General features: G+C 43.2%; 1 protein-coding gene across 1 annotated transcript; it reads left to right on the forward strand.

Annotated features, from left to right (window-relative positions):
- Positions 1–4467: 4467 nt before the first annotated feature.
- On the forward strand, positions 4468–23932 carry SCTR (secretin receptor). Its single transcript, XM_027637298.1, has 13 exons — positions 4468–4645; positions 7386–7512; positions 11529–11639; positions 15556–15659; positions 15956–16053; positions 17039–17171; positions 17993–18146; positions 18236–18296; positions 18834–18903; positions 21417–21508; positions 21592–21730; positions 21902–21943; positions 22881–23932. Exons 1-13 carry the CDS (start codon positions 4568–4570, stop codon positions 23055–23057), a joined length of 1386 nt encoding a protein of 461 aa, XP_027493099.1. The 5' UTR covers positions 4468–4567; the 3' UTR covers positions 23058–23932.
- Positions 23933–24680: the final 748 nt, after the last annotated feature.

Genomic DNA, 24680 nt, shown 5'->3' on the forward strand with positions numbered 1-24680 from the left:
CCCCCCCCCCCCCCCCCCCCCCCCCCCTTTTGTGTTCTCACTTTCGGTATTAAAGGACCATACCTTGAAAAACAATCCTGAAAAACTTTTTTTAATGTGGTGTTTTTCATATCACATATGAATTACTTTACTTTTTCCCTGCGTGGGCACAGGGAAAGAAAAGTTTTCTTCCTCTTTTTTTTTTTTTTTTTTGCCTTCAGTCAGGTGATCAATGAGACTGAGAAATGCTGAATTAATGCTGAATGTTGCTATTCTGCTGTTTTGCTTACGATAACTTGGCATCCCTTCTAATTGTCCCAAACCCATACACTGTCTAAACTCCCAATATAATGGAGGAGCCAAAGAGAAAGACTCATAAAATCACAGAATAGTTTGGATTGGAAGGGACCTTAAAGATCGTCTTGTTCCCGCCCCCCACCATGGGCAGGGACACCTTCCACCAGACCAGGTTCCTCCAAGCCCCTACCAACCTGGCCTTGAACAGTTCTAGGGATGGGGCATCCACAGCTTCTCTGGGCAATCTGTGCCAGTCCTTCACTGGCTTCTGCACTGATATATCCTGCATTAGGCAACATAAAAAATAAATTCAAGACTACTGGCTGCCTCATCTCCTCCAGCCACTGGGTGTTTTACATTTTTCTTGGGTGTGAATGTGCATTTGGAACAAACAGTATTCATGGCCCTGACACTTTTCTCATGATGTCTTAAATATAGGCTTAGTACAGAAAGCCAGAAATATTTCCAGAATGTTTTTTTTTTCCTTATATGTTCTAAAAATAAAATTATTCACTTTCAGTTTTTTAACATAGAGGTAAAAAGTGACCAAAAGTAGTGCAACATTCAATTTAAATAGAAAAGGAAGAAAAACTTCAGATCATAAAATTCAGCTCCCAGATCATAGTTCCCATACTCAGTAGGATGTAATTGCTGTTAATTAGGAAAAATGACACCTACAGCCTTGGCAAGGCTGGGGAGAGATGCTCAAACACGACAGAATTAAAGCTGCGTTTGGGAGAAAATTCAGGATCAGTGTTGACACTGCCTTTGTGTGAAGTCCAGCAGCTCACTGTTTCACTGTTTCACAGCATGCTTTCTGTTGGAACTCATCCTTATCTCACCTCTGTATGTGCCCCAGAGTGCTACAGCATTCTCAAGGCATGTGAGCCCTCAGAGTGTACCTAAAGCACCTTCTGCCTGCCAAACCTCCTTTCCTGTGTGTACTCATCTCTTCCTCACAGCTCCATGTGTGCAGCTATCTGCCTTGGGCAGAGCTTTGGCCATTTGGAGATTTGGCCATCAGGGGAGGAAGGCAAGCTAGTGCTTTTCCAAACTATCCATTCACCTCAGCTGAGTAAACAGATTAAGGAAGTTTATTCTCCACAAGCTGGAAGGATAGTTGGAATTCTCTCTTCCAGAATGCATCTGCTAGAGAGCCCTCACAGAGATCTGCTGCCCAAGAATCAGCTCCTGAGGGCAAAGGGAGATGTCTCTGCAAAACAGTATGGGTTTTTTGTGTGGTACAGGTTGGCACTGAAAATAGAATTGCCAGCTCCAGAACTTAAACGTACAGTTTCCCACACGGAACTTGTTTAGTTTTGTGGATTTGATGGAGATTTCTTCCTGTTTGCAAGAAAAAGGCCGTGGGAACACAGTACAGCAAATGGCATGTGAACAAATTTCTCCTCCCACAGGAACACAATTTGCATGTACATCTGTCTGTTCGGACAGTGATCTTGTGTGTAAACCAAAATTCATCTCTACTTTCACATCAGAGGATCTGAATATTATGCACCTCCGGAAAAGTACTCTGTAAGGTTTCCTGAGAGCTAGCAAATGTGTGGGAAAAGTAGGTGAAAAGAGGAGGTTATCAGTCAACAAACCTGCATATTTCCTTGGGAAGGCTGGTATAATTAAATATTGTGAACCAGGATTTTAATAGGTGATTCTCACCTCAATTTTATCTCTATATTCCAAATGTCAGATGAAAAATGTATGATAATCAAGCTGTAATAGAGGCATTGCAAGCAATTTAATTATTTAGCAAAGGAAGGAGAAAAAATAGTTATTTCACTGCAGCACTAATGGAAATTTTAAGTTTTAATAAATAAATATTTACAATCAAAGTTGGTTAGTGTTTGATAAGTAAACAATCCTACAATCAGAGTAGTACAAAGTAAAGTAATTTATTTATTCCTAAAGTTAAAATTAAAAGTCCTTCAATAATTCTGATGTTTCTTTTCTGGTTTACATAAGAGACTTGAAAGAAATTCCAGCTGTGACAAATTTAAATTGGATATACTGAGTAGGTATAAATGCACACAGATGAGTGCAATGCTTCATTGTTTAACTAAACAAACACCTCATTTTGGGATATGTGAATTCTTGGTAATAATTCTTTGTGGTCTGCTGCTGTTCTCAGGTTTCCAACCCCTCACTGTGTGTCCAGCATTGGCATCTGCTGCAAGTCAAGTAGTGGCTTGCATAGGTGAGAATTTTCCAGGTTTTATTTTCCATCCAGCTTCTTTCAAATGCTCAGCCTGCACATGAATATAATGAGAGGGTCACAAAACACTGGTGTTTGAATGCAACATCATGTCTCCAAACTCCTGGGCATCCATTGCCTATTTCAGAAAATGCCCCACATTCCATAGTACATTCAGGAGCAAAGCTCCCTCGATTACACAAACACAGGCAAGACTGCTGGCTTTGAAGGGAAGCTGTTACAATATGAATGGAATAATAAAATATTCCTTCAGCCAAGGGAAGAAAGAGAAGGACTTGGCACCCCACTGAGACGATACGGCACTGCCAGTGTGGTTTCTTCAGACAACTGTAATGACATTGTCTGGCTGCCTCTCAGACCTCCTTTTAACAGTTTGTTTAACCCTTTGACCAATTTCAACCAAACTCTGTGGGAAAGCAGAGCTCCTCAAGAAATGAAAGTCACTACAAGTTTAGTGTGGACAGGGGCAAGGAAGACGAAAGCATTTGCCCTTTTGGAGGGAAAGGATTATGTGTGAGTGTGGGAGCTGGGCAGGTCAGAGGTAGCGTTGGGTTAGAACAAATGCTACCACTTGCCTGATTCCTGCTCTGGGGGTATGGGGAGAGATGAGGATGGTGTGTGCAATGGGGAGCGTTGCAACTCGACATTCCTTGGGAACACATATAGACATGAACTGGAGTCACCGGGGTCAGAACGGGCATGGAAAGGGCAGCACTTGCTAGGAAACCCAAATTCCTTCATTGTGCTGCTCAGTGGATGACTTTCTTAATCCAATGGCTGGATTTTCAGTGCACAGGTAAAGAGCCATATGTTTCATGGCCACAGTCATTGACTGTACTGGTAGATCTGGAGCACATCTGTATTCTGGGCAGCCCTTCATCAAGTTTGACCTGTCTGGGGCAATGGGCGGTGGTAAACTGGAATAGGTGGTAAAAGATGTTTTGAGACAAGGTGAGGACTGCTGTGCTTTGAGAAAGAGCACTGGTATGCAGTGAAAGCTTTGGCTCCTTTTTGAAGCCACATTCTATATTGTGCTACAAGTGAACTTGGCAAGCAAGGGTTTGAAGCACCTACTTTGGCAGCTGAGAGCTCACACCCAGGTCAGCACACAGCTTATTCACAATAGTTTTGCCACAGAAGCAAAACCTGGAAAACAGAGAGTGCTCTGCGGCTGGGGGATGGGACTGCTGAGGAACTGTCTTTGGGGAACCCAGAATGGCTGGACTCTACATCCCAACAACAAGGTACCTGAGGGATCCAAATGCAATGACAACTCGCAACCTATAGCATTGGGTTAAAATGCAGGCTGGCTGTTTCTCTGGATGTTGGATAAGAGAGTAAAGTCCAGGGAGCATTTGGAGTCTTCTTTGGAAGGGGTGGGAAGAGTCGATACCCTGTTTACCCTTTCTCTGGTGCCTACCCCAGACTTGAGGTTGTCTTCGGCTCCAGCAGCCATGCTCACCTGGGCTTGGTTGGACCTGTGGGCAGCCAGCTCACCCGCAGCAGAACCTGCCAGCCTGCTGATTCCTGGCTCTCTGGGCCGTGTGCTTGCTGATATGCAGAGCTGTCGAGAGCAGAAGCAGTGCAGGCAGCCTGAGTCACATTCCTCCAACTCGGTTTCTCAGCAGAGCACTTATTCCAGGGCTGTATTTCCCCTTGATTGATTACCCCTGCCATTGTGGGGCTGACATCTTGCACAGGAGTCCTGCTCCATCCCTTGTCATGGGAGGACTTGAGGAATGATCATTCCCCAGCGACACCCATCGATAACAATGAATAATAGCCGGGAAAGGAGGCGGACGACAGTAGGAACATGCTCAAGAGAGGTGCTGTAATTCTTGGGACAGGACGCTTCTGCAGAGGAGGAGGAGGAGAGATTGCAGGGTGGACGGGAGGGGGGGTCCTTTCACTATTGATGCTCTCTAGAGCTCAGCAGCTGGAGAGAAACATTGGCTAAGGATGGTCAAAGCTGGGAAGGAAAAAAAGCAAGGAGAGAAAAGGATGAAGTGAAAAGAGCTAGGAACCACACTGGAGACATACAAACATCCTGGTGACCTCTGATGCATGAGGTATGAAGAAAACAGACTGTCATTGACTATGTGGACCATCTGGGTGATAATCTTCTGGATTTCAGCTGTCCCGGTAGGTGCTCAGAGCTATTTATTTGCATTTTCATGGAATCACTTGTTGTATGAGTAATTCAACCTCTATCCCATGAAGTTGTGGTGTGTCTGTTTAAAAAGATCTGTGGAGAACCTGGGATTTCTAAAATTTTATTCTTATTTCTGCTGCTTCCTGCACTAACTGACAGTGCACAGATGACTAGTGCTGGATGCCTCAGTTTTCCCCACCTGTATAAAGACAACAGTGTTACTAACCTGCTTTGGTAAACATAGCAGATTCTGTGAGGAAGGAAAAAAGATTTGACACCATTTAGGGAAGCTTTACTGATTCACACCAGCAATCAAACCCCTAAGGGGCAATGCCCACCTCTAGCAGTGCCTTCCTGGACTCAAAATGGGAGAATGTTTAACCCACAAAGTTTAGTTTCTTTCTTTTAGGTTTATGATTTGTGGTAGATAGTCACTGCTGATCTCTGGGCTCTCAGATTGGTCACGAAGGACAGCAGAGCCTGGGCTGTGATTTCCAGGTGCTGCTCAGCTCATTCAGATTTTGAAGGCATATAAAACAAAGGGTGAAATATGTCCAGCTTGGATGTGACAAGTTAGGGAAGGATCAAATCACTGTTTCATTGCAGCTAATGGAAAGATCAATTTATTTGTCCCAGCAGGGGATTTGGTTCCAACTCTGAGAAAACCCGAGCTCTGCCTAGATATTTTAATTGCAGAGTGAATGCAGTCTGCAAACTTTTTGCCTTTTGATCATCTTCTACAATAAAAATAGTGACTGTGATGGTTTTCTTGTCATTTGTGTTTCTTATTCTTAGTTCTACCTAAAGGACTCTGTAAATAGATGTCATTGCTCACGGTGTCACCAAGAGCACCTCCTTCTGTTTGTTGTTTTTCTAGCTTTCAAAACAGCTACTTTGATTCTGTCAGGCATCTTTTGTTCTTTAAATCCTCTCATTAAACGAAACCTACTTACTCTCAAATGAAATGGCTGTGAAATTTGTGGCTGCAAATATAAATAATAAGTAGTGTTTAGATCCATTCATTTCACAGTTTAAAACCTGTAGTTGGCTGTTGCTATCAATACTACAAACTGCAGCTTTTTACCTTTTCTGGACATTAAATTATCACAGCTATTTCTGTTTGGAATGGGTTTGGTACCTTCTCTTTAAACATAATATGAGGATGTCTTGTCCCCTGCCTTGCTGGGATAGAGTTAATTATCTTTTTAGTAGCTGGTAAAGTGTTAAGGACATCAGAACTGCTTCAGGGAACTGTTTAGGAAGAGACATAGAAACAGCACGTTTCCTCGATTTCCAGCTGTGGGGGAGGCTTTTTGCTCCCACTTGTGAATGGTAAACACGAGTGAGACTGAGCACAGCTGGCAGCAGAGTGGGGTTTCACATCGCTCAGCAAACATCCGCACACTCGCACCCAGCCTGCCCGGTTGGATGCCAGCGTTGGCAAAGACTGGCTGAGGGAAAATGTTTGTGGAAAGGAAGGGTTCAAAAATACAATACCCAGAAAAATTCTAGCAAAAATAATGGGAATATGGTCTCTGATGTTTGTTAGGCTAAAATTTAATTGTAGAAAAGTAATAGTTCTCATTACAAGGTTTTCAGGGATTGTTCTCTATCCCAAATCTAATCTGAAAGTGATCAGCAATGCTGCAAGATTGATTAGGTTAAGTAGGAATATGATGCTGCTGGGTTAACTTTTCCTAAAAAAAGGACATAAAAAAGTTCTATCTGATACTTTTCAGCTAATAGATCTTGATGACTGGCTTTTAATCTTTTCAATGTGTGTATATATATGTATGCGTGTATACATATATATATGTACATAAAAGGTCCATAGTGAGAATTTATAAAGATTTTTGGGTTTATTCATGAGGGAGGAATTATCTAATTTGTTATAATGAGAATCCACTTATATTTAGTGTTTTTGTTGTCAAAAAGAATAGAAACTGATAAAATAATAAAAATGGTAAAAGTACTTTTTTTCTGCATGACACTGGGATCTTGTCCTGCAAATAATTTTGCAATGATTTTCAGTATATATAATTTTAATGATCTGTAGTTTGATATTCACTTATTTTGGTCCAGCTACATGAAACATAAACACACATTTAGTTATGTAAGGATTGAGTGAACACTGACAATATTTTATGAGAAAGGAGGATGAGAAGGTGCGAAAATGACCTCAGGACAAATTACCATCTAGGTTCTCATGAAAATCTGTGTGATATTGTGCTTTCCGATGGGTTTCTGCAACTGGTCAGGAGCAGTAAAACAGGCTTGGGTGGTCTGCAACAAGTGGGCATATTTGCCTCACTTGTGCCCAGGAAAATAAGCCGTTAGATCTATGGTTTAAATTGCCAGGGGTGAGTAATTAATTCTCTGTTACTCTAAGAGACTCCAGCAGTGTCCTGGATGTTCCTGCAGTCTTTTGGAAGAGCATCCTGATCATGTACTTGGTTTAGCAGAATAACACATTTTTCTAAATATCAGTGATGTCATGAAAAGAGAGAAGACATAAACTCAGTTTGTGCTTGCCTGCTGCTACTATAAAAATGTAGACTGAATTATGAAAATTGACTGTATTTCAAGGAAATTGTCTGTATTTCAAGGAAATCTTGCCCTCAATCAGTTGATAAATTTGCTTGGGGAATGTGGGCATAAAAAGGGAAAATTCTATTGAGATGATAGAAGTCTTAAGAGGAAAAGTGATTCCACTGCTTTTAAAATTTGTAGATCAAAGCTGTTCCAGCTGTCTGTGACCTCCTGAGCGTCCTGAAAAGGGAGGAAGAAAAGTGTGCTGAGACTCTCTCCCTGGAGGCACAGAACAGAACGACTGAAAATGATCTGCTCCTGAGCTCAGGTAAAGGCTGAACGAATGCTCTCAGATGAGCTGGGTGGCCTCAAACGTAGATACCTTCACATCCCTCCCCACAGGAGGCATGCACTTTGTGTGCATCTCTCATTTAGGAGCAGAAAAACACGTAAGATCTGTTATAAGCCTTTGAGAGTGGGATTTTGACTCCTTACTGTGACAGCAACAGCTGTAGGAACCTTCTAATCCAGTTGCTCAACTGCAGTCTTCACAACTAGGGAACACACCAGCAACCAGGTCTTGCAAATTGCAATCATCACATCTTGGACAAGGATAATTTACAAAGTCACCCCAGAAAGCACAAATTTACTTAACTGTATTTGCCTTAAAAATCAATGAAGACCAGCAGCCAGCATTTAAATCACATGGCCTGAAGGTCCTCATTGCTTCCTCCTTACTCTAACATACTGCCACATAACAGAGTTCTTGCACTCTAGTGAGGATTTATCATCATATAAAGGAGTATTTTGGCCTGGGAAGGTTTTGTGGTACTGAGCCCTCATGATGTAGACAGCTTTCCTTTCACAGCTGAGCAAGTGTGTTCATGTACAAGGGGTCTCAGAGAAATAACTGCAAACGATTATTAAAGCTTGCCTATGAACTGAGTGTCAGTCGACCCAGGCAGCAGCTGGGTCAGCATCTCACAGGGTGCATTGTATCTATTTTTTGTACATTACCAGCCATCAGCACTGAGGATGGGGTTGTGTCATTCACAGCATCTCACAAACTGAACCACTTCATGGACTTCTGCAGACCATGACAAGGCAAGGTCCTCACCAGTGTGAAAAGTGAAGGAGCTCCCATGAGATATGCTGTGTGCAGGGTGTCCTGGCCAGAGATAAGCTAGAGTTGAGGTTTTTTCTTAGTTTCAAAGCCTTCCTCTCTAGGAGAGAGCGTTGGAGACACAGAACCGTTTCACTGTGACCAGGCCCAAAGGCAGGACTCAGAGGGAAGATGTATCACCCGGTTTCTCAGGATGCTTAGCATTTTTTCTCTGATCTTGTTTTGACCTGTGAGCCTTGTAGACTGATGAGTATGAGCACAGCTTCAGGGCATTGTGCCCCTGTAGCAGTGACAGGGTACCCTATGGCAGATACTCCACAAGACAGATCTGTCTCATTGCCTATAAGAAGTTTGATGATATGAATAAATCAGTATTATTTGTTTCCTTCAGCAAAGAGTAAGGTGGTTTGTCAACCTATCTATTTCTCTGCTTTGGTCCTCTGACATGACTCCTCTGTTTCCTTTGCACCAGAGTTCCATAGATGCAGACAAGTTAAACTTCACAGGACTGTGTAGGTATGGACCAGCACTAGCATTAGGAGGCAGTATCATTTTACAGATGATCTTATTTTGTCTCGGTCAAATACTATCTCCCCAGCAGAGACTTAATCCAGTTTTAAGTTGGATCCACATCTTAAAATTCCCCTGAGGCCTCTCATTACTAGAAATTTTTTAACAGGATACTTCTACCTAAAATTGTAGTGAACCCTAAGATGGGTTTTTTGCTTGGATAAATTAGGGAGTAATACTTTTATTCTGTGTAATAACACATCTGAAAATACTTGCAGCCTTTAAGTATCTGCACGTCTGAAGTTCATGTGCAGAAAATCCCATACAGGGACTTCAGTTTGAAGAAGAGAGAAGCAAAATTCTGGGATTCAGTGCACGCCCTTGGTGGGTCATGCAGGGAGGGAGAAAGGTGGCTTTGCAGGGTGTGGGTCACCTTCCATACCCCATCTGTCCTGCACCTGCCCCAGAATCTTTGACTCTTGCAAGCAGGGGACAAGTTCCCACCATGCTCCCACCCACGTCTCTGCTGCAGTGCTCACATCCCTGTGAAGATGGCACAAACACACAGGGTTCATTGCTGGTGAATCAGGCACAAAGTACCTGAGCATTGAGTGTTTCTTATCCTGCTGCAGTATAAGGGAAAAGGGACTCTGCCCTTGTGATACCATTAGCCTGGTAAAGGGCATAGTGTAACATTAAAGTAACCCAAGTCACAGTTATGCTCTTTTTTGTGCATGAGTGAAGACAGGATAATTCTCTTGGGAGCATGGCAGGGAAGCTACTAGAGATCCGGGACCTCTGATCATGGTGACACCATGTATTGCTGCTCAGGGAATGCTCTGTTTGCTACTTTAGGTAGATCCCAAAGAGCGCAGGGATGTCAGGGAGGTGTTGCTGTGCTTTGCCTCCACCCCAAGGCTCTTAAGCTAGGTAGGGATGGGTCCACGAGGAATGGCAAGAAGCCCGCCGCAGGAGGAATGGCTCCTCTGGGGTTTGTTTTCTCCTCCTGGATGGAAATCACCCCAACATTGTAGTTTTGCCAGGTTTTCCTGTGCACTGAGTCTGATTTGGGGGATTTATGCCAGTGGCATTAGCAAAGGTTTGATAACCCAAACAATGCACCATGTCAAGGTATAAATATCACCCAAGGTGATGTTTTGTTTGCCATTAAACTGTTGCTTTGAAGTAAATGGTTACCAAGTCCTACAAACATTGGCACAGGGAGGACACTAGAGCTGAGGTGAACAACTCTGTGTTTTCAGGCACTGTCGTGGTGGAGGAAATCAATGCACTTCCAGAAATGTAAATATTTTTGTCAGGCTAATGGGAGGCTGGGCTTATAAAACATGAAGTGTTTGAGGAGGTGCTTGGTCAGCACTTCCTCCCCTCAGCTTTCAGGAAGCATGCGGGGCAGACGGCACATGTCTGGATACACCAGGAATACAGTGGTGCTGGTGTTCTCCAGCGGCCTTTTTCTTCCCCTATCTTGTTACAAAACCCACAGTGAAAGCTGTGCTAAAACCAAGGATGGAGAGTGGAGGCAAAAGGGAATGAACCTGAATGATTTCAGCCTATATCTGGAAAAGAGCAAAATAACAAATGGCAGGATTGCAGTTTCTCTGTAGTACAAAGAGTATGAAGAATAGGTCTTCTCTACTAACACTCTGCACTGCAGGCCAAAATTCATCCATGCCAGACGCCAGCACCTAAGCAAGATGTTCAAGTAGATATCCCCATCATGGTGTGCTCCACTGACCATTGGATCAGCTCCCTGGTGCATCTCTACCAGCCCTGCCAGAAGGCAACACAGCCAGGCCAAGGGTGCAACTGGAAAATTCTCCTTCGCACCTTGACTGTGGGAGTGGACCATGACAAAATCATCCTTAAAATAAGCAGCCCTTGCACCTAACTGGGGAAAACAGGGTGAATCTAGGCAGCCAAGCACAGTAAGTGGTCTGTTGGCATTATTCACATCAGCATAGCCTTGGCATAAATGAAAGAGAGGAGTATTTATGGTGATAAAAGAATGACATTGATGTTGTTCCTCACTGTCCTTTCCCCAGTATAATTCTGAAGCTGTTTAAACTAGTCACAGAATCACAAAATCACAGAATCACAGAGTGAGTATGGATGGAAGTGACCACAGTAGGTCATCTGGTTCAACCTCCCTGCTCAAGCAGGGTCATCAAGTTGTATTTTTTCCTGTTTACAAAAGTATTATGTAAGGAAGCCATTAGGGTGACTCAAAGTGGAAGCTTTAGAAAGACTGAAATCAAGCTAAAAAATTCACATGTGGTTTCCTTCATCTTCCCAAGGCCATTCAATAGTTTCCACAAAACAGATGGGTAGTCAAGGGCCTGATGTGAAGTTCATAATGACTCAAGTTGCTCTTTGTGTGTCTAGGAAAGACCAGTGGAGTCAAGGACCGGAAAGGGACAGGTCTGAAGCTTGCTGGGGCTGGTTTGAAGCAAGCAGGACCTATTCTGTCCTATCCAGGTCTCAACAGGTCTCAGCAGGACTTGCTCTGTCTCATCCAGCTTGCTTTTCAGAGTACTGAGCACCTTTGTTCCTGTAGCTGCTTTGGTCGTGGGGAGATGTTGCATGGTGTTGCATTGCTTGGAGATGTTTCACAGTGTTTTGTTCTAGGAAGGAGTTTCACGGTGTCACATCACTGGGAGATGCTGATGGTATTTCACTGTTGCTCCCCCCAGGCAGGTGTGCTGGAATGTGGGATAACATGAGTTGCTGGCCTTCGTCCACTGTGGGACAGACTGTCAATGCTCACTGCCCTGAATTCTTCCAGATGCTGACTGGGAAAAAAGGTAACACTAAAATTATGTTTTTCGTGCCCAGGTGTTTGTTATTAAACTGTTATTTATGAAACACTTTATTTTTTATTTATTTACAAAGATGCCACTGTCAGGTCTGAACTTGAAGTGAAATTTTGTCCCTGCTTCTTTCAAAGAACAATGTTTCCAACAGTAAGTTAAATATGGAAAAGCCTGGAATTATAGTAGCAAGATGTTTAAAGTGTTTATTTTTCTTCGCCAGGTGGAAAAAAGTACAGGAAGTAAATGCTATCCTGAAAAGCAGGTTTTTTTAGCATGGTTTCTCAAGGGAAAGGGTTTTCTCCACTTAGATTCTGTGTTTATTTCTGCTTTCCGCTTTTAATAACTCTTGGAGCCAGTGGATGATCTCAGCTGAGCTTGATGGGGACAAAACTTCACACAGCATTAAGTTCACACAAGTTTTGGCAAAACATCCAGCCAAATAGGCAGAAAAGATCCCTTTTTTGCCCTCATCAAGAGGAAATCTGCACTGGGAGTTTTTATCCTTTCGCTCTGACAGGCTCCACATAAGTGGCACGAACTCATGGAAACTCAGGTTTCATGGCTCACCAAAAAAACTCAGGTCAAACTGAGATGAACTCAAGCAATACTTGTCCTTTTCCTGGAACTTAAGCTAGAAATGAAATGAAATTTATTCCCTGTAGGCTACAGTAATAATGAGCTATTAAGTAAGCCTGCTTTTTGTTAATTTCTAGTTTTCAAGTAATGCCTAAGAAATGTGCTTACATTTCTCTTTAGCAAGTTAATGATTCCAATCAGAAGAGAGTTTTGCATTCTTCAGTTGTAGGGCATGGATTAGTGAGGTCCAGTACTTACAGAAAAGCAGACAAATTCATTTTATGAAGGGAGGAACAGGAGACAAAGTATTAGATTGTCTAATAAAGATTAGATAATTCAGAAGAGAAGCACTTAGTGCTCTTTAAATAAAATCAGACATGAGCCACTCAGATTAAAATAAATACCGTGCTACTTTCTGTACATACGAACAGTATCTGCCCATTGAGCCGTAAAATTTGGTTTAAAGACAAAGAATAAACTACACAAAGGCACAGATCGCTGAAGAAATCATCCATCTAATATTCGCTCACAAATCTTTACTGTAGGGATACCGGCCCTTAAACGAAATCCCTGCTGGTACGACCACTAGAGGGAACTGCTCCCCGCTTCTGGCCTTCCTACCAAGGAGGAAAGCAGGAGTTTGTACATCCAAAGGTCGTAATTACATCTCAAATGTTCACTGCGTTATCTCGGAGATAGTCTAACAGCTTACACTTTAGTTGCCCTCCTTAACGAGAAGCTGAGAGCTGAAGCACTTCTGATAAACAACAATCAGAGTGACAGTGTTCAAAATAGAACCCCAAGATGTGGTCCATTGGCATTTGCATGTTATTTCTGCCTCCACATCTGGCATTTTGGGTCAAAGTCAGCAATAATTTATCCTTGTTCTCATAGCCACATTCTTCTTTGACTTTATACTTGTGAGTCCTGCATTTAATTACTGCTACAGTCATTACTCTGTTTGAAGCAATTTTGAAAAAGAATCTACTTGCTTCAAAAGAAAAGCAAAAGTTTTCTCTCCTGACCACTTACAAAGCACATGGGCAGCCACAAATGCCAAAGGTCCATAGGTTAAGCCATGTAGATGGCTCTGAGCTCTGCCCAAACCCTCCTCTCCGTGTTGTTGAGTTTTGTTCTGACATCTAGACTCGTGTTTGCAGCCCAAACTGTCTGGTCCCTTCCCACCTAACAGACCAAAGAAACAAAATTATCTGGAACTGATTAACACAACTGAAGTTCACATCCAGACCTGCACATTGTGTCTCGGGTAAGAAAGGAAGGAAGGTGTGACAATCGTAAGGATTCAGAGGCAGAGAAAGTCAAATCTGATGGCCCCGTTTCCTCAGCCATCTCTTCAGCCAGAGTTCCTCTTTGCATAGGCAACTTCAAAAGCCTCACATGGTACCAATAAACACCAAACACTGATCCTTAAACAGCCTGCAGACCCCAACTCTGCTCTGAGTGGGGCACACTGCAGTTTCCCCAGTGTGTGTGTCACCCATAAACAAGGAGCACTGCTGAAATTTTGCTCATGTCCACTCCTATAACATGCCTGGCATCATCTCCTGTGCTTTGCATATAATGAAATCGAACACCAACACAGAACTTCAACTCTTCTTGTCTGATCTGCTTGGACAGCCTCAGGCAAAAATCAGTTACAGGTGTGTTTGCAAGCACAATGCTCTGCTCTGGGTTAAGTATGCTGTGTCTTAGTAGTTGATGTTGAAGTGGAGAATCTGTCACCACACCACTCCTTTGTTGAGAGCCAAGGCAGGCTGGGGAGGACTGTTTGGGAGAGCTGTTTCTTTCCTGTTGTTGCATTGCAGCAGGCATAGAAAACCTGCAGTATAAAGCAAACCTGGCCCTTTCAAAGATGCTAAGCTGGAACAAGATGTTCAAAACAGCATCAGAACAATAGTCTGATACAGACACACCCAGAGCTCTTCCCACTCACAGTTCTCAGCATGTTTGCTGTGCCCTACAGGTTTACAGAGGTGAGTTCAAATCAAGTGCAGAGATGCTGTCAGGTCACCAGCATTAGCCCAGAGGTAGCAGGAGCCCTCACTTTGTCCTGACAATCCCAGCAGGGCTCCAAAGAGCATAAACCATTGCCAAACACTGCTGCATATACATCTCCCTCCGTTCCCTCAACACTGTGGGGATGTTTTGCAAGAGCTAGATGCCCTGGAGTCCTCATGGCTAAATGTGTGGGCAAAACCCAAACTTTTATTGTGCCTTCTGGTAAGGCTTGTACTAAGAAGGGCTGCTGATTTCACGTCCCTTTTCAGTCCCTGCTAGCATTGCAATCACTGTAAAAAAGCCAGAATTTCATACCATGCTTCTTAACAATGGCTCTTACCTGACAGATAGATGTGATTAGGACAGTGGGCAGTGGTTTCACTTCTTTGGAATAGTTTCTCTTCTCCTCAGCACATAACCTTCATGCCTGCTAGGGTAATTTTCTTCCAATGAGATTGTCTGGTGTGTAGGGCAGGACTTCCCACTTTCACTTTAGTGCCAAACATTCACATGGATGAGTTTGAAACTATCCTATTCAATCATATTCAACTTGCTGGGGATCCATCTCACTCTGCTTTAGGAAACTAAAAGTCAGCAGAAGTGGGTCAGACAAACTGCCCTCTGCAAATACCTGCCTGAAAAATGAGTTTGGATTCTGCAAATGCCAATTTTTCTCCAAAGAGAGACGTGAGGAACACAGTAAGACTCAAGCATTCAGCTTTCAGAAGTTGAACTTAAATGAGGGTAATCTCATCCTAACCTTTAATTTCCAAGTAAACAAGGAAATCAACAGTCTAAAAAAATATCCAGTATGGGCTATGTGGAAAAGCCTTTTAGTTTTCATTTAAATCTCACCAAAAATCTGTGACCATCTACAGTTACTTTGTCACTTTGGAGCATGACAAACCACAGTAAGGAGGTGGGACCATTAAGCAAAATATCAGGTTTACATGGAGTATGAATCTGTGATTGAACAAGTCATGTGTTTGCTGATCTTGGAATAGTGGCCAAGAAACACTAGATGTACTGAGCAGTATTATTTATGTTGCAATTAATAAAAACACATCCATCACAGTCATCCCTGAGTGGGCAAACAATATTATGACCCACACAAGTACACTGGGCAAGTATCAACAGAATTAGCTCAGCTGCATTTCACCTCCAGCTATGCAGAGTGCACTGCCTGGGGGCATGTATTCCCCTGGCTCCTGAAGAAACCCTACATTGTGGTGACTGACCCCTGAGGAGAACAATGATACAATTGGAAATGGTCATACCTTGTTCTGTCTTTTTTTTAATTGTTACCACACAGGTTTTGTCTACAGAAATTGTACCAGTGAGGGCTGGTCAGACCCGTATCCAAGACCTGATATTGCTTGCGGCTACAATGTCAATGACACGACCAACGAGGCAAGAGTGAGTCTGAGTGCCCATGACCACAGATCTGCTGCTTTGGGGCCCTGGGGGAGGAACATGTTAAGGAGAGACTGAATGATGTTGTGATCTAACTCAGGTGGGGTTATTGTTATTGGTGGTTTTCAGCAAGAATGCTTCCTGCAAATGATCAGAGTAGGTTGCTTAGGGTAAAATTTCAGTAGCTGATTTTACAAGAAAATTTAGTCATTAAATAGGAGGACACACCTTTCTCTTGGCATGGGTTAATCTCTACCCCACAGACAAAGGTAAACATGTGATTATGTGTTTCCCTGTAGCGTTCCTATTTCATGACCTTGAAGATCATGTACACCGTCGGATACTGCATCTCCCTCGTGACGCTAATCATAGCCTTAGCGGTCCTGGCCTCTTTCAGGTGAGGAGAAACATCTCTGGTTTGTGTTTGGCCAGGACTTCTGGTCATCTCAGCTGACACAAATACTTCAATTGACTTTCAGGGCAAGTTAAAAACCGAAGTATTCCTGAAAACCTTCACAGAGATCAGTGACAAAATTTATTTCTGAGTTTTGACTCCCAAAAAATGTCAGATCTACTCATTATATTGTGTTCTCCGGTTCTTTGAAAATGTAGCTGGATGAATGCTGCAGATGGCATTTGCACCAGCTCCCTGCTGAGGTCTTCCCATGACTTCAGCATCCCTTGGGCAGAGCATCTTTCCCCCTGCTGCTCTTTTCTCCACTTCAGACTGTGGCTAAAACTTTGCTCTAAGTGTCACTGTATTGACTTCTGGCAAGGTGTTTCAGGTTTCTATCAGCAATCTGACAGTCAGCTTATCTTCATGTACCCCTATAACCTGGAATTTGTACTGTGCTGCTTATTCAGAGAAATTAATTTCCCTTACAGTAAATGTCAGGGCAGCATGTCTGGGTAGAAGGAAACCCAAATACTTTGAAAATTTATATTCAGGTTGCACGGACTCCAGACACAGATTATGTGGTGATTTAGTACAGAAAACATTGCAGGCACAAGTGAACTGTGCTGGCAGAATAAATAAATTCACCCAGGTATGAATAAACACCTTGGGTTTGTGTTGCTCCAGAAAGAGGGAGGGAGGCTAGAACAAGCATATTGGCATGAAATCACAATTTTTCTGGCAAGGTACAGCTTGTTTTAGTACCTGAGTGGAGCAGATGTGACTGCAGCTTTTTAAGGTCTTCTCTAGGATATTCCTCTTGGGAGATGTATTAGCCTTTCTTTCTTTCTTTCACAGACAGAACAACACTGTTCTTCATTTATCAGTTTAGCAGTACTAAGGATTGAAACCTGCTGTTTATAGTCACAGGTTCCCCACACTGGCAAGGAATGTCACTTCACAGGATCTCTCTCTCTTTTTTTCACAGAAGACTTCGCTGCACAAGGAACTACATCCATATGCATCTCTTCACATCGTTCATTTTGCGAGCCTCATCCAACTTCATCAAGGATGCCGTTTTGTTTTCCTCCGAAGACATAAATTACTGTGGGGCACAAACGGTAACCCTCTGCCTTCCAGCTTGCTCCACCCCTCAGTCTCCCAGCAGGATCCTAGCAGGATCTAGTGAACAGGGAAGGAAATCTCCATCCCAGCTTTACATTCATCATGAGGGGTTATGGGAGAAGAGAGGTATGCTCTGCCCCTTCTCCTAGAACACATTAAATATTGCTGACTTATACTTCAGCGTGAGACCTGATAGGAGTTTGCACTCAGAGAGTCTGGGAAAGGAACCTTCCAAATTTTGAAATGCTTTTGCCTTTTTCTTTTTACTGGCTGCAAAATATTTTGAAAATTTGGGCATGCAGGGGGGTGAGCAACACCGGAGATGATGGTCAATGCTTTAAACTAAAAGATAAGAATTAGGGAGAGAACCAAATGTAAGCTTGTTTTGTTTTAACCCACCAGTTTTGCTGGATTTTTGTCACTGAAAAAGAACATTTTGAGCACATTTTAATTTGTCTTTAGCAACTGTTTTTCTTGGGGAAAAAAAAGATTGATAGATAATACATTTACGAGCTTCTCTAAGGTGATATTAATGTTACTGATACTAAGAAGGCACTAATAGTGAAACTCCTCTGAAACAGTAATCTGAATCCATGTCCCCATGACACATTCAGTTCTTCTAGTGAGGCAGTTGATTAATGCACTTAGCAGTTCCAGCCCTGCTTTCTTGTCATGTGAATGCTTGTCTGGAGGACACCCATTTAGTTCCCTAATTGCTATAAAATCTCTATTTGCCAAGATTAATTTACAGCTCGCTCTCTCTGTTAGAAGGTAGATACAAACCCAGGCAAAAGCTAATTATCATCTCTTTCCTCAGGCTGGCTGCAAGCTCACCATGGTCTTCTTTCAGTATTGCATCATGTCTAACTACAGCTGGCTCCTCGTGGAGGGACTGTACCTCCACACTCTCCTGGTCATTTCTTTCTTCTCGGAAAGGAAGTTCCTCTGGTGGTTCATTGTCCTCGGATGGGGTACTGGTTCTCCCTTCAGTGAGAATAACTGGGTTTGTTTTGCCTTTGGGATGGACTCCTGAAGCAGTAACTAGCTTTTCCCATTGCAGGTGCCCCAACCGTGTTCGTGGCTGCATGGGCGACTGCCAGGCAGCTCCATGAAAATATTGGGTAAGTTGTATGGAGGGGAGGAAGCTGGCAAACCAGGGAGACCATGCAGCCTCTGTGCAGGCTGCTCCATGGGATCCTGCTCATTTCTAACTGCTGACAGCCAAGTAAATCAATCAGCATCCCGCTCTGCTGGGAGCCTGGATCCTAGTGTGGGTGGGAGTAGCTGAGCAACCTGAGGAAATACATCAAATTCCATTTCAGCATTTTTCAAGGGTAGAAGGTAGCTTTCAAGTATGAATTCAGCCCATGATGTTTTCAGTATCTGTATTTGACTTTTTGAATGGTGAAACTTTGTTCCTTTATCTTTCTCCCTTCCAAAATTTTGAACAGTGTTTGTACTTTATGAGAAGGTCAAACTGCTGTCCAGTGCAGGTGGACAGTTTTCGGTAAGATATGTTGTACCACTAAGTGAGAATGGGAAATTAATTTTGTAGAGAAGGGAATAGGGGCCTATCTGAGGTGCAAAACAGACTAAACCTCTTTGAAAAAACACCAGTGTTTTGATAACTGACTGCACCTTCTCTTCTATTTTTACAGGTGTTGGGACATTAACACTAATGCCAATACCTGGTGGATCATTAGAGGCCCCATAGTTTTGTCTATTTTTGTAAGTCTTTTCTGGGACAAGCAGACTCAAACTGTATTTTCAAATACTGTAAAGTCAGAGATCATCTACTCAACATGCTTTAGAAGTGTGTTAATGAACCGATCTTAGACATGTGTCTGAACTGGTGTGACACATAAATTACTGCTTAAGCAGCTTCTGCTCAGCAGGACTTAGTCACTAATGCCCCAAGGCTAAGTTCACAAGGAAAGCTAGTGTCCTCCCAAGAAGCAAGAGCCTGAAGAAGATCAGGTTTCCACATCCTGTTGATTGCACATGAACTTGGCTGGCTTGTGGAAGCTTGTTTTGGACTGTTTCAGGGAAGGCTCCAGAGGAGGAACGAGTGGGCTGTACATTTCCGTACAAGTGCCTTTATGTGTCCTGGTCAATGTCCCTCTCAGAAAAAACAAAACCAACTTGCCTTACATGACCACTGTCTTTTGTTTTAAGCAATGAAAACAACTCACAGACTGCACAGTCCATGTATCAGTGGACAGCAATTATACTATAATGGCATTGCTCAGTGAATTAAGGCACAGGTATTGAAACTAAGTGTAAACCTGTCCAGTAGTGATGGCACTAGTGATGGCATGACCAGTTTGGTACACATAATACTCAGCGGCTGTGGTTGAATATTTGCTGGTGCTCACCTTCAGAGGCTTAGGCACTAAGGGGCTGGAGCTGCTGTTCTGCCCAATGGAGATGCTCTGGGTCAGACCATGCTGCAGTGACCTGTCTGAGGCCCTAGTCCAGAAACATGTGAACTGCTGGTTGCTCTTAAGTAACCTGCTGACAGTCTGAGCGAGAACCCAAGAGCAGGTTGAGGTTTTTGCACTGCTTGTAAGAACCATTATGTTTGCAAAACACAAACTGAAACACTTGTACACCCTCAGAAACCCAGGTAGCATAGATGGTGGTTCTGCTCTGGTTTACCAGTGAGAAATCCTGCAACTCCACAAGACTGCACAAGTGATATGGGATCAACTTAAGGAGGCCATGGCATTTATTTTTCTTAATGAAACAACCCTCACCCTAGGAGCCACTCAGTAATATTTAAATGTCAACAACAGGCATTCTGCAAGACAAAAAGCACAATCTTAGTTTATCTTTTGGCGGCCACCACCCGCTATTGCCTTCTCACTTCCCTCAGAATGCTGATCGTGTGTAGTTTAGCCACAGAAGGCAGGAGCCACCTACATGACAGCCTCTTTACCCAAAAAGAGGCTTTACTCAAGCCCATAACCAAACAAACAGCCAGTTCTTAAGAACACAGATCTAATCTCTGTATTTCTCACAGCCTTCAGGAGTTCAAAGGGCAGAAAAACAGCACCAATAAACACCTTTGTGCTCTCAGGCTCAAGCTCATTCCTGTGCTGCCCGCGGGCAATTCCTCCCGGCAGGAATCCCCTGCTCTCCCTTCCTCTGTGGTTTTCATCAACGAAAAGTCTTGCTCAGCCTACATGGCTCGTGCCTGGCCTAATGGGTTAAAAACCCCGGAATCCCCAGACCTAAACCTCCTTTTCCTCCCCAAATACTTTGGTCTTTCCTTCATGCTCTCAACCCCTACCTCCTCCCAGCTCTACTACTTTCCTCATCCTTTCCCAGCTTCCCCAAACTTCCAGCCTTCCCTAGACACCCATGTAGCCATACTTGCTCTCTTTCCATCCAATAATTTTAGGGAACCCAGGGACTTCCTGGGTCTGTCCCATCTCCAATGGACCTGCTTCTTTTAGGGAAACCTGATAGCCCAGAGCCCTGCTTCAGTGTCCACAGAGGAATGCACTTCTGGGATGGTGTTTCCAGGCACAGGGAAGGGTTAAGGGCCTGACGTGGTGCAGGGTGTTGCAAACGGGGTGCAGGTCTGGGGCTGTGCAAGATCAACCCCGGGCTGTGCCTTCCCTGCAACTCCCACTCTTTGCCTGAGGGTCAAATGAGCAGAAACAGCTATTGCCTCATCTTCACCCAAACTGAGCAGCAGAGCAGCATTTCTATCTGATATCCACCCTTGGAGAGGGGGAAAATGCAAAAGGAAGAACTCCAGTGTCAACTCTCTCCTCTCCCCACTTTTAACTGATTTGCCTCCATGATCCCAAATCATGCTGAGTCTCTTGGCAGAGAACAACTGGCACTTGCAGTCCCAGTTAGCAAGTGATAGCTCCCGTGCTGCCCCTTTGCTAGCAACCAAAGTGGGTTGTGTCTGAACTCCACAGCCAGAAGAGATCCTACCAATGCACCTGGCCTCCCTTCCCCTTGGTGATTTGCCTGGATAATAAGCCCTGATCATGCCCAGAACTAAAGCTACAGCAAAAAGGCAGGGAAAGCACCTAGCACCCAAGCCCAGGCTGGCCAAGGCGGGCTGGAGAGGCAGGACAGAGAGTGGGATGAGGACATGGACACTATTTCTGCCTGCTTTGCCCAAACACCCCAAACTGGCTCTGCTGATAGCTGGCAGTTACATAAGTGGATACTGCTTGTGTTTTGGTTTTGCATTCTTACCTTTTTTATTTTCTTTTCAGATTAATTTCATTCTCTTTGTCAACATTTTAAGAATCTTGATGAGGAAGCTCAGCTCACCTGAAAGACGGAGCAGTGATTTCAACCAATACAAGTATGTCCCCTACATGCCATGTAAGTCCACCTGAGCTCTTCTTGCTCCTTCTACACCAGCTTCCCCTCTGTTTTCATTCTCAGGAGACTTGCAAAGTCAACGCTCCTCCTCATCCCTCTCTTTGGGGTCCACTACATCATCTTTGCTTTTTTCCCTGAAGATGCAAGCAGTGGCACAATGGAAATTCAGTTGTTTTTTGAATTGGCTCTTGGATCATTCCAGGTAATATCTGACAAGCTATTATTTCTTTAAAGTAAGAGGCAGAACATCTAACCCCGCAACAGAGCAGAGTTGCAGTGGCAAAGCCAAGCTGTCTGATTTCCCTTGAGATGCCTCATCCCCATTCAAAAGCTGGAACTGCAGTTCTGTGACCACTTCTTTTTTATCTTTTAGGGCTTTGTTGTGGCTGTACTTTATTGTTTTCTTAATGGTGAGGTGAGTTTTGTATGTATAACATTCCTTTTTATTGCTGAAGCATGCCTCATTAATCAGTGGGATACATTCCCCAAAGAATGACATGTTTTATCTGAGGGTTTTCTTCCCAGTTACCTAACATCGCTCATGAAATACCTCCTGGACCTGGCAAGCCTAAGTAATTGTATGCCAGATGCAAACTTCATCTCTCAACTATTGCAACCCTTTCATGAATCAGATAGCATTTTTACTGTCTGGGAATGGAGGGTGGGAGCATCATCCTGCGCACAGTCACACTGACAACCAGCTGTTTCTGATGTATGGTGCTATTACCTGTCATCCCATGGCTGTTTTCTTTGCTTAATCCTTGGGAGGGAATCTATCAAGAGCTACATCCAGTCCAAATTTATCAGTATTCTCATTTAAGCTAAAGCTTTTGGTAGAGGGACCATTCCCTTTGTAGTTTCAGGATAACTCCCAGGCTTCTTGCACTCTGAAATGCTAAACCATTGCCTAAGAAGAAAAAGTCACTTTGAAATGAAGGAGGGGTTTGAAATACTCTGACCAATCCTTTAACAGGGTTCAGAAAAGGTTGTTTTGAAAATAAAATCTGCCCTTTTTTTTTTTATTATTTTACCTCAGAGTGCCAAAATGTCCTGTTTTTATAAGTTAAAATAAAATTCTGAAAAAATCTAAACCAAACACTTACTAAGGCCAGCTAGGTTCTGTGGACTGTTTCACCTGCAATTAAATAGAAAACTGTGTGGCTGCAGCAACAGTATCACTGGAAGGGTCAAGAAACAGGCCCTACCCTAACCCCTTAAACTGAGGGTCAAATAAATAAACCTAAGCCTTGGCACAGGTAGCCCGCTCTCCTTTTCCTGTTACACTGCTCTCCGCAGTGCAGGCCTCCAAGATAAACCAGCTGAATTAAGTATTTTGTGACCTTTCTACCCAGGTTCAGCTGGAAGTTCAGAGAAAATGGAGGCAGTGGCATTTAAGCAAACACTTGCGTCAGCATCTCAGCACCTCAGCAAGTAACGGAGGAAGCGGCTTGACTCAAGAGATGCACATGGTGAGGTCGAGCCCACCAGAGCACAGGAGAGAAACCCTCCAAAGATCAAGCGTGCTTTAACACTGTATGCCTGGAGGATACCTCCATGCTCGGATACACATGGCTAAGTCCCATGGGCTGAGCTGGGAGTCTTGTATACATATCCAAAAGCGGGACTTGGCTGTAGGTCAACAGTTCTTGAAGCACATCTGTTCATGTATATCCTGTGTAGCACCACAGTTATTTTGCAAAGCAAAATGGGCCAAAACTCTTTCTTGAGTTTCTGGCCACAGTAATTTGTGTTTCTTTCCACATCAGTATTTTTCAGCTGCTATTTCCACCTTAAATGTGACCTTTCATTTTCCATGTGGCTCTCCAACAGCTTCTAGGCTAATCCAGGCTGGTGAATTTTAGTTGTTCTCCACTTCTGCTGTGGAAGCTGAGAGGACATTCAGTTTTAAATGACAAAGGTTACATGTCATACTTAAACACAGCCCATGGGTTTCAAATGCAAAATTAACACATACCTAAAATTTATCAAGGTTCAAAGCTTTCTTCCTTTGCCTCTTTTAACAGGGGAGACCTTGGAAACAACAGTGGTTCAATTTGGATACTTGCATCATTTTGAAATGGTAAAAAAGCTGTTATTGCATATTCTAAGAGTGGCCAAAAAAACTTCAGAAAGATAGCTCATTCCTATTGTGTTTGTACCTCTGAGACTGGTCCATTTTGTCTTTGAAGGGAAGAAATGAAAGTACTTGAGATGTTTAAAACTCAATTGAAATGGACAGTAGAACCTGTCTGGTGAAAAAAAATACCATATTGGCTACCAAAAATCTCTTTTAGAGTCCACAATCACCCAGTGTGCTGAAATCTGCAAGACTGTGCACTGTAATATGCTGTCACAAGGTATTGGAGCTATTACAGCTTTATGTTCTAAAGGACATAAACAAGAAATTTCCTGGTTTAGATGGGAAAAGGATAAAAGAGTTGTCCAACAAATGCAACCAAGTCTCCTACTTGATTTTGTATCTGCAGTTTCTTAGTTGGGGCGATTTTTGGCTGGGTTTCTTCAAGGGCAAAGATGATTGAATGGAAAGCATAGGTGTTTATCACTTCTCCCTCCTCCCGATCATCTAAAGACATTGACAAAACATTCATGGTATGTCCAATGCTGCCTGAGCGGCATTTCCCAACCCCCTCTGCCAAAACTGCCCTAACAAGCTTTTAATCACATCAAATGCCTACACGGTAGGCTTCTGCCATTTTATCAGAAGGCAAACAAGCAGAGAAGTTCAAAGGATGCATTCAAGGTTAAATAACCTGTATACAAGCAGGTTTTTGAGTGCTATTAGCACTGTTTGAAACTGACATTATTCAGGAAATTTTTTTTCGAAGTAGCAAGCTTTCAAGTTGACTTTGTCCTTTAAAACTCAGCCAAAACAAGTGGAAGGAAGAGCCGAAGCAGGATCAGTCCTGTGACCAAGGGAGAAGTAAAAGCCCCTCCATGAATGTTTAAGTAAAAGATCTCATTTTTGCTGACCCACCAAGCCAAGCAGAGCCTCCAACCTTCTCGGGGGTTCACTCTGTCCCAGTGCATTTAGCAAGTCAGATACTTCTGAAAACATATAACCCTAATTTTCTCTCTGGCCTATGAATGTGACTAAGAAGAATGAGACAACTTGTATGTTCCCTGTCTGAGAA

This window comes from Corapipo altera, unplaced genomic scaffold (genome assembly GCF_003945725.1).
Source record: "Corapipo altera isolate COAL_440 unplaced genomic scaffold, ASM394572v1 45, whole genome shotgun sequence".
NCBI classification, from domain to species: Eukaryota; Metazoa; Chordata; class Aves; order Passeriformes; family Pipridae; genus Corapipo; species Corapipo altera.

Bases quoted from the DNA above. Each gene is read 5' to 3' on its own strand.
- SCTR (XM_027637298.1), top strand. From the start codon at position 4,568: ATGAGGTATGAAGAAAACAGACTGTCATTGACTATGTGGACCATCTGG. The intron at 21,731-21,901 runs GTAATATCTGAC...TTTATCTTTTAG, and splicing joins TGGCTCTTGGATCATTCCAG to GGCTTTGTTGTGGCTGTACT. The intron at 21,944-22,880 runs GTGAGTTTTGTA...CTTTCTACCCAG, and splicing joins ATTGTTTTCTTAATGGTGAG to GTTCAGCTGGAAGTTCAGAG.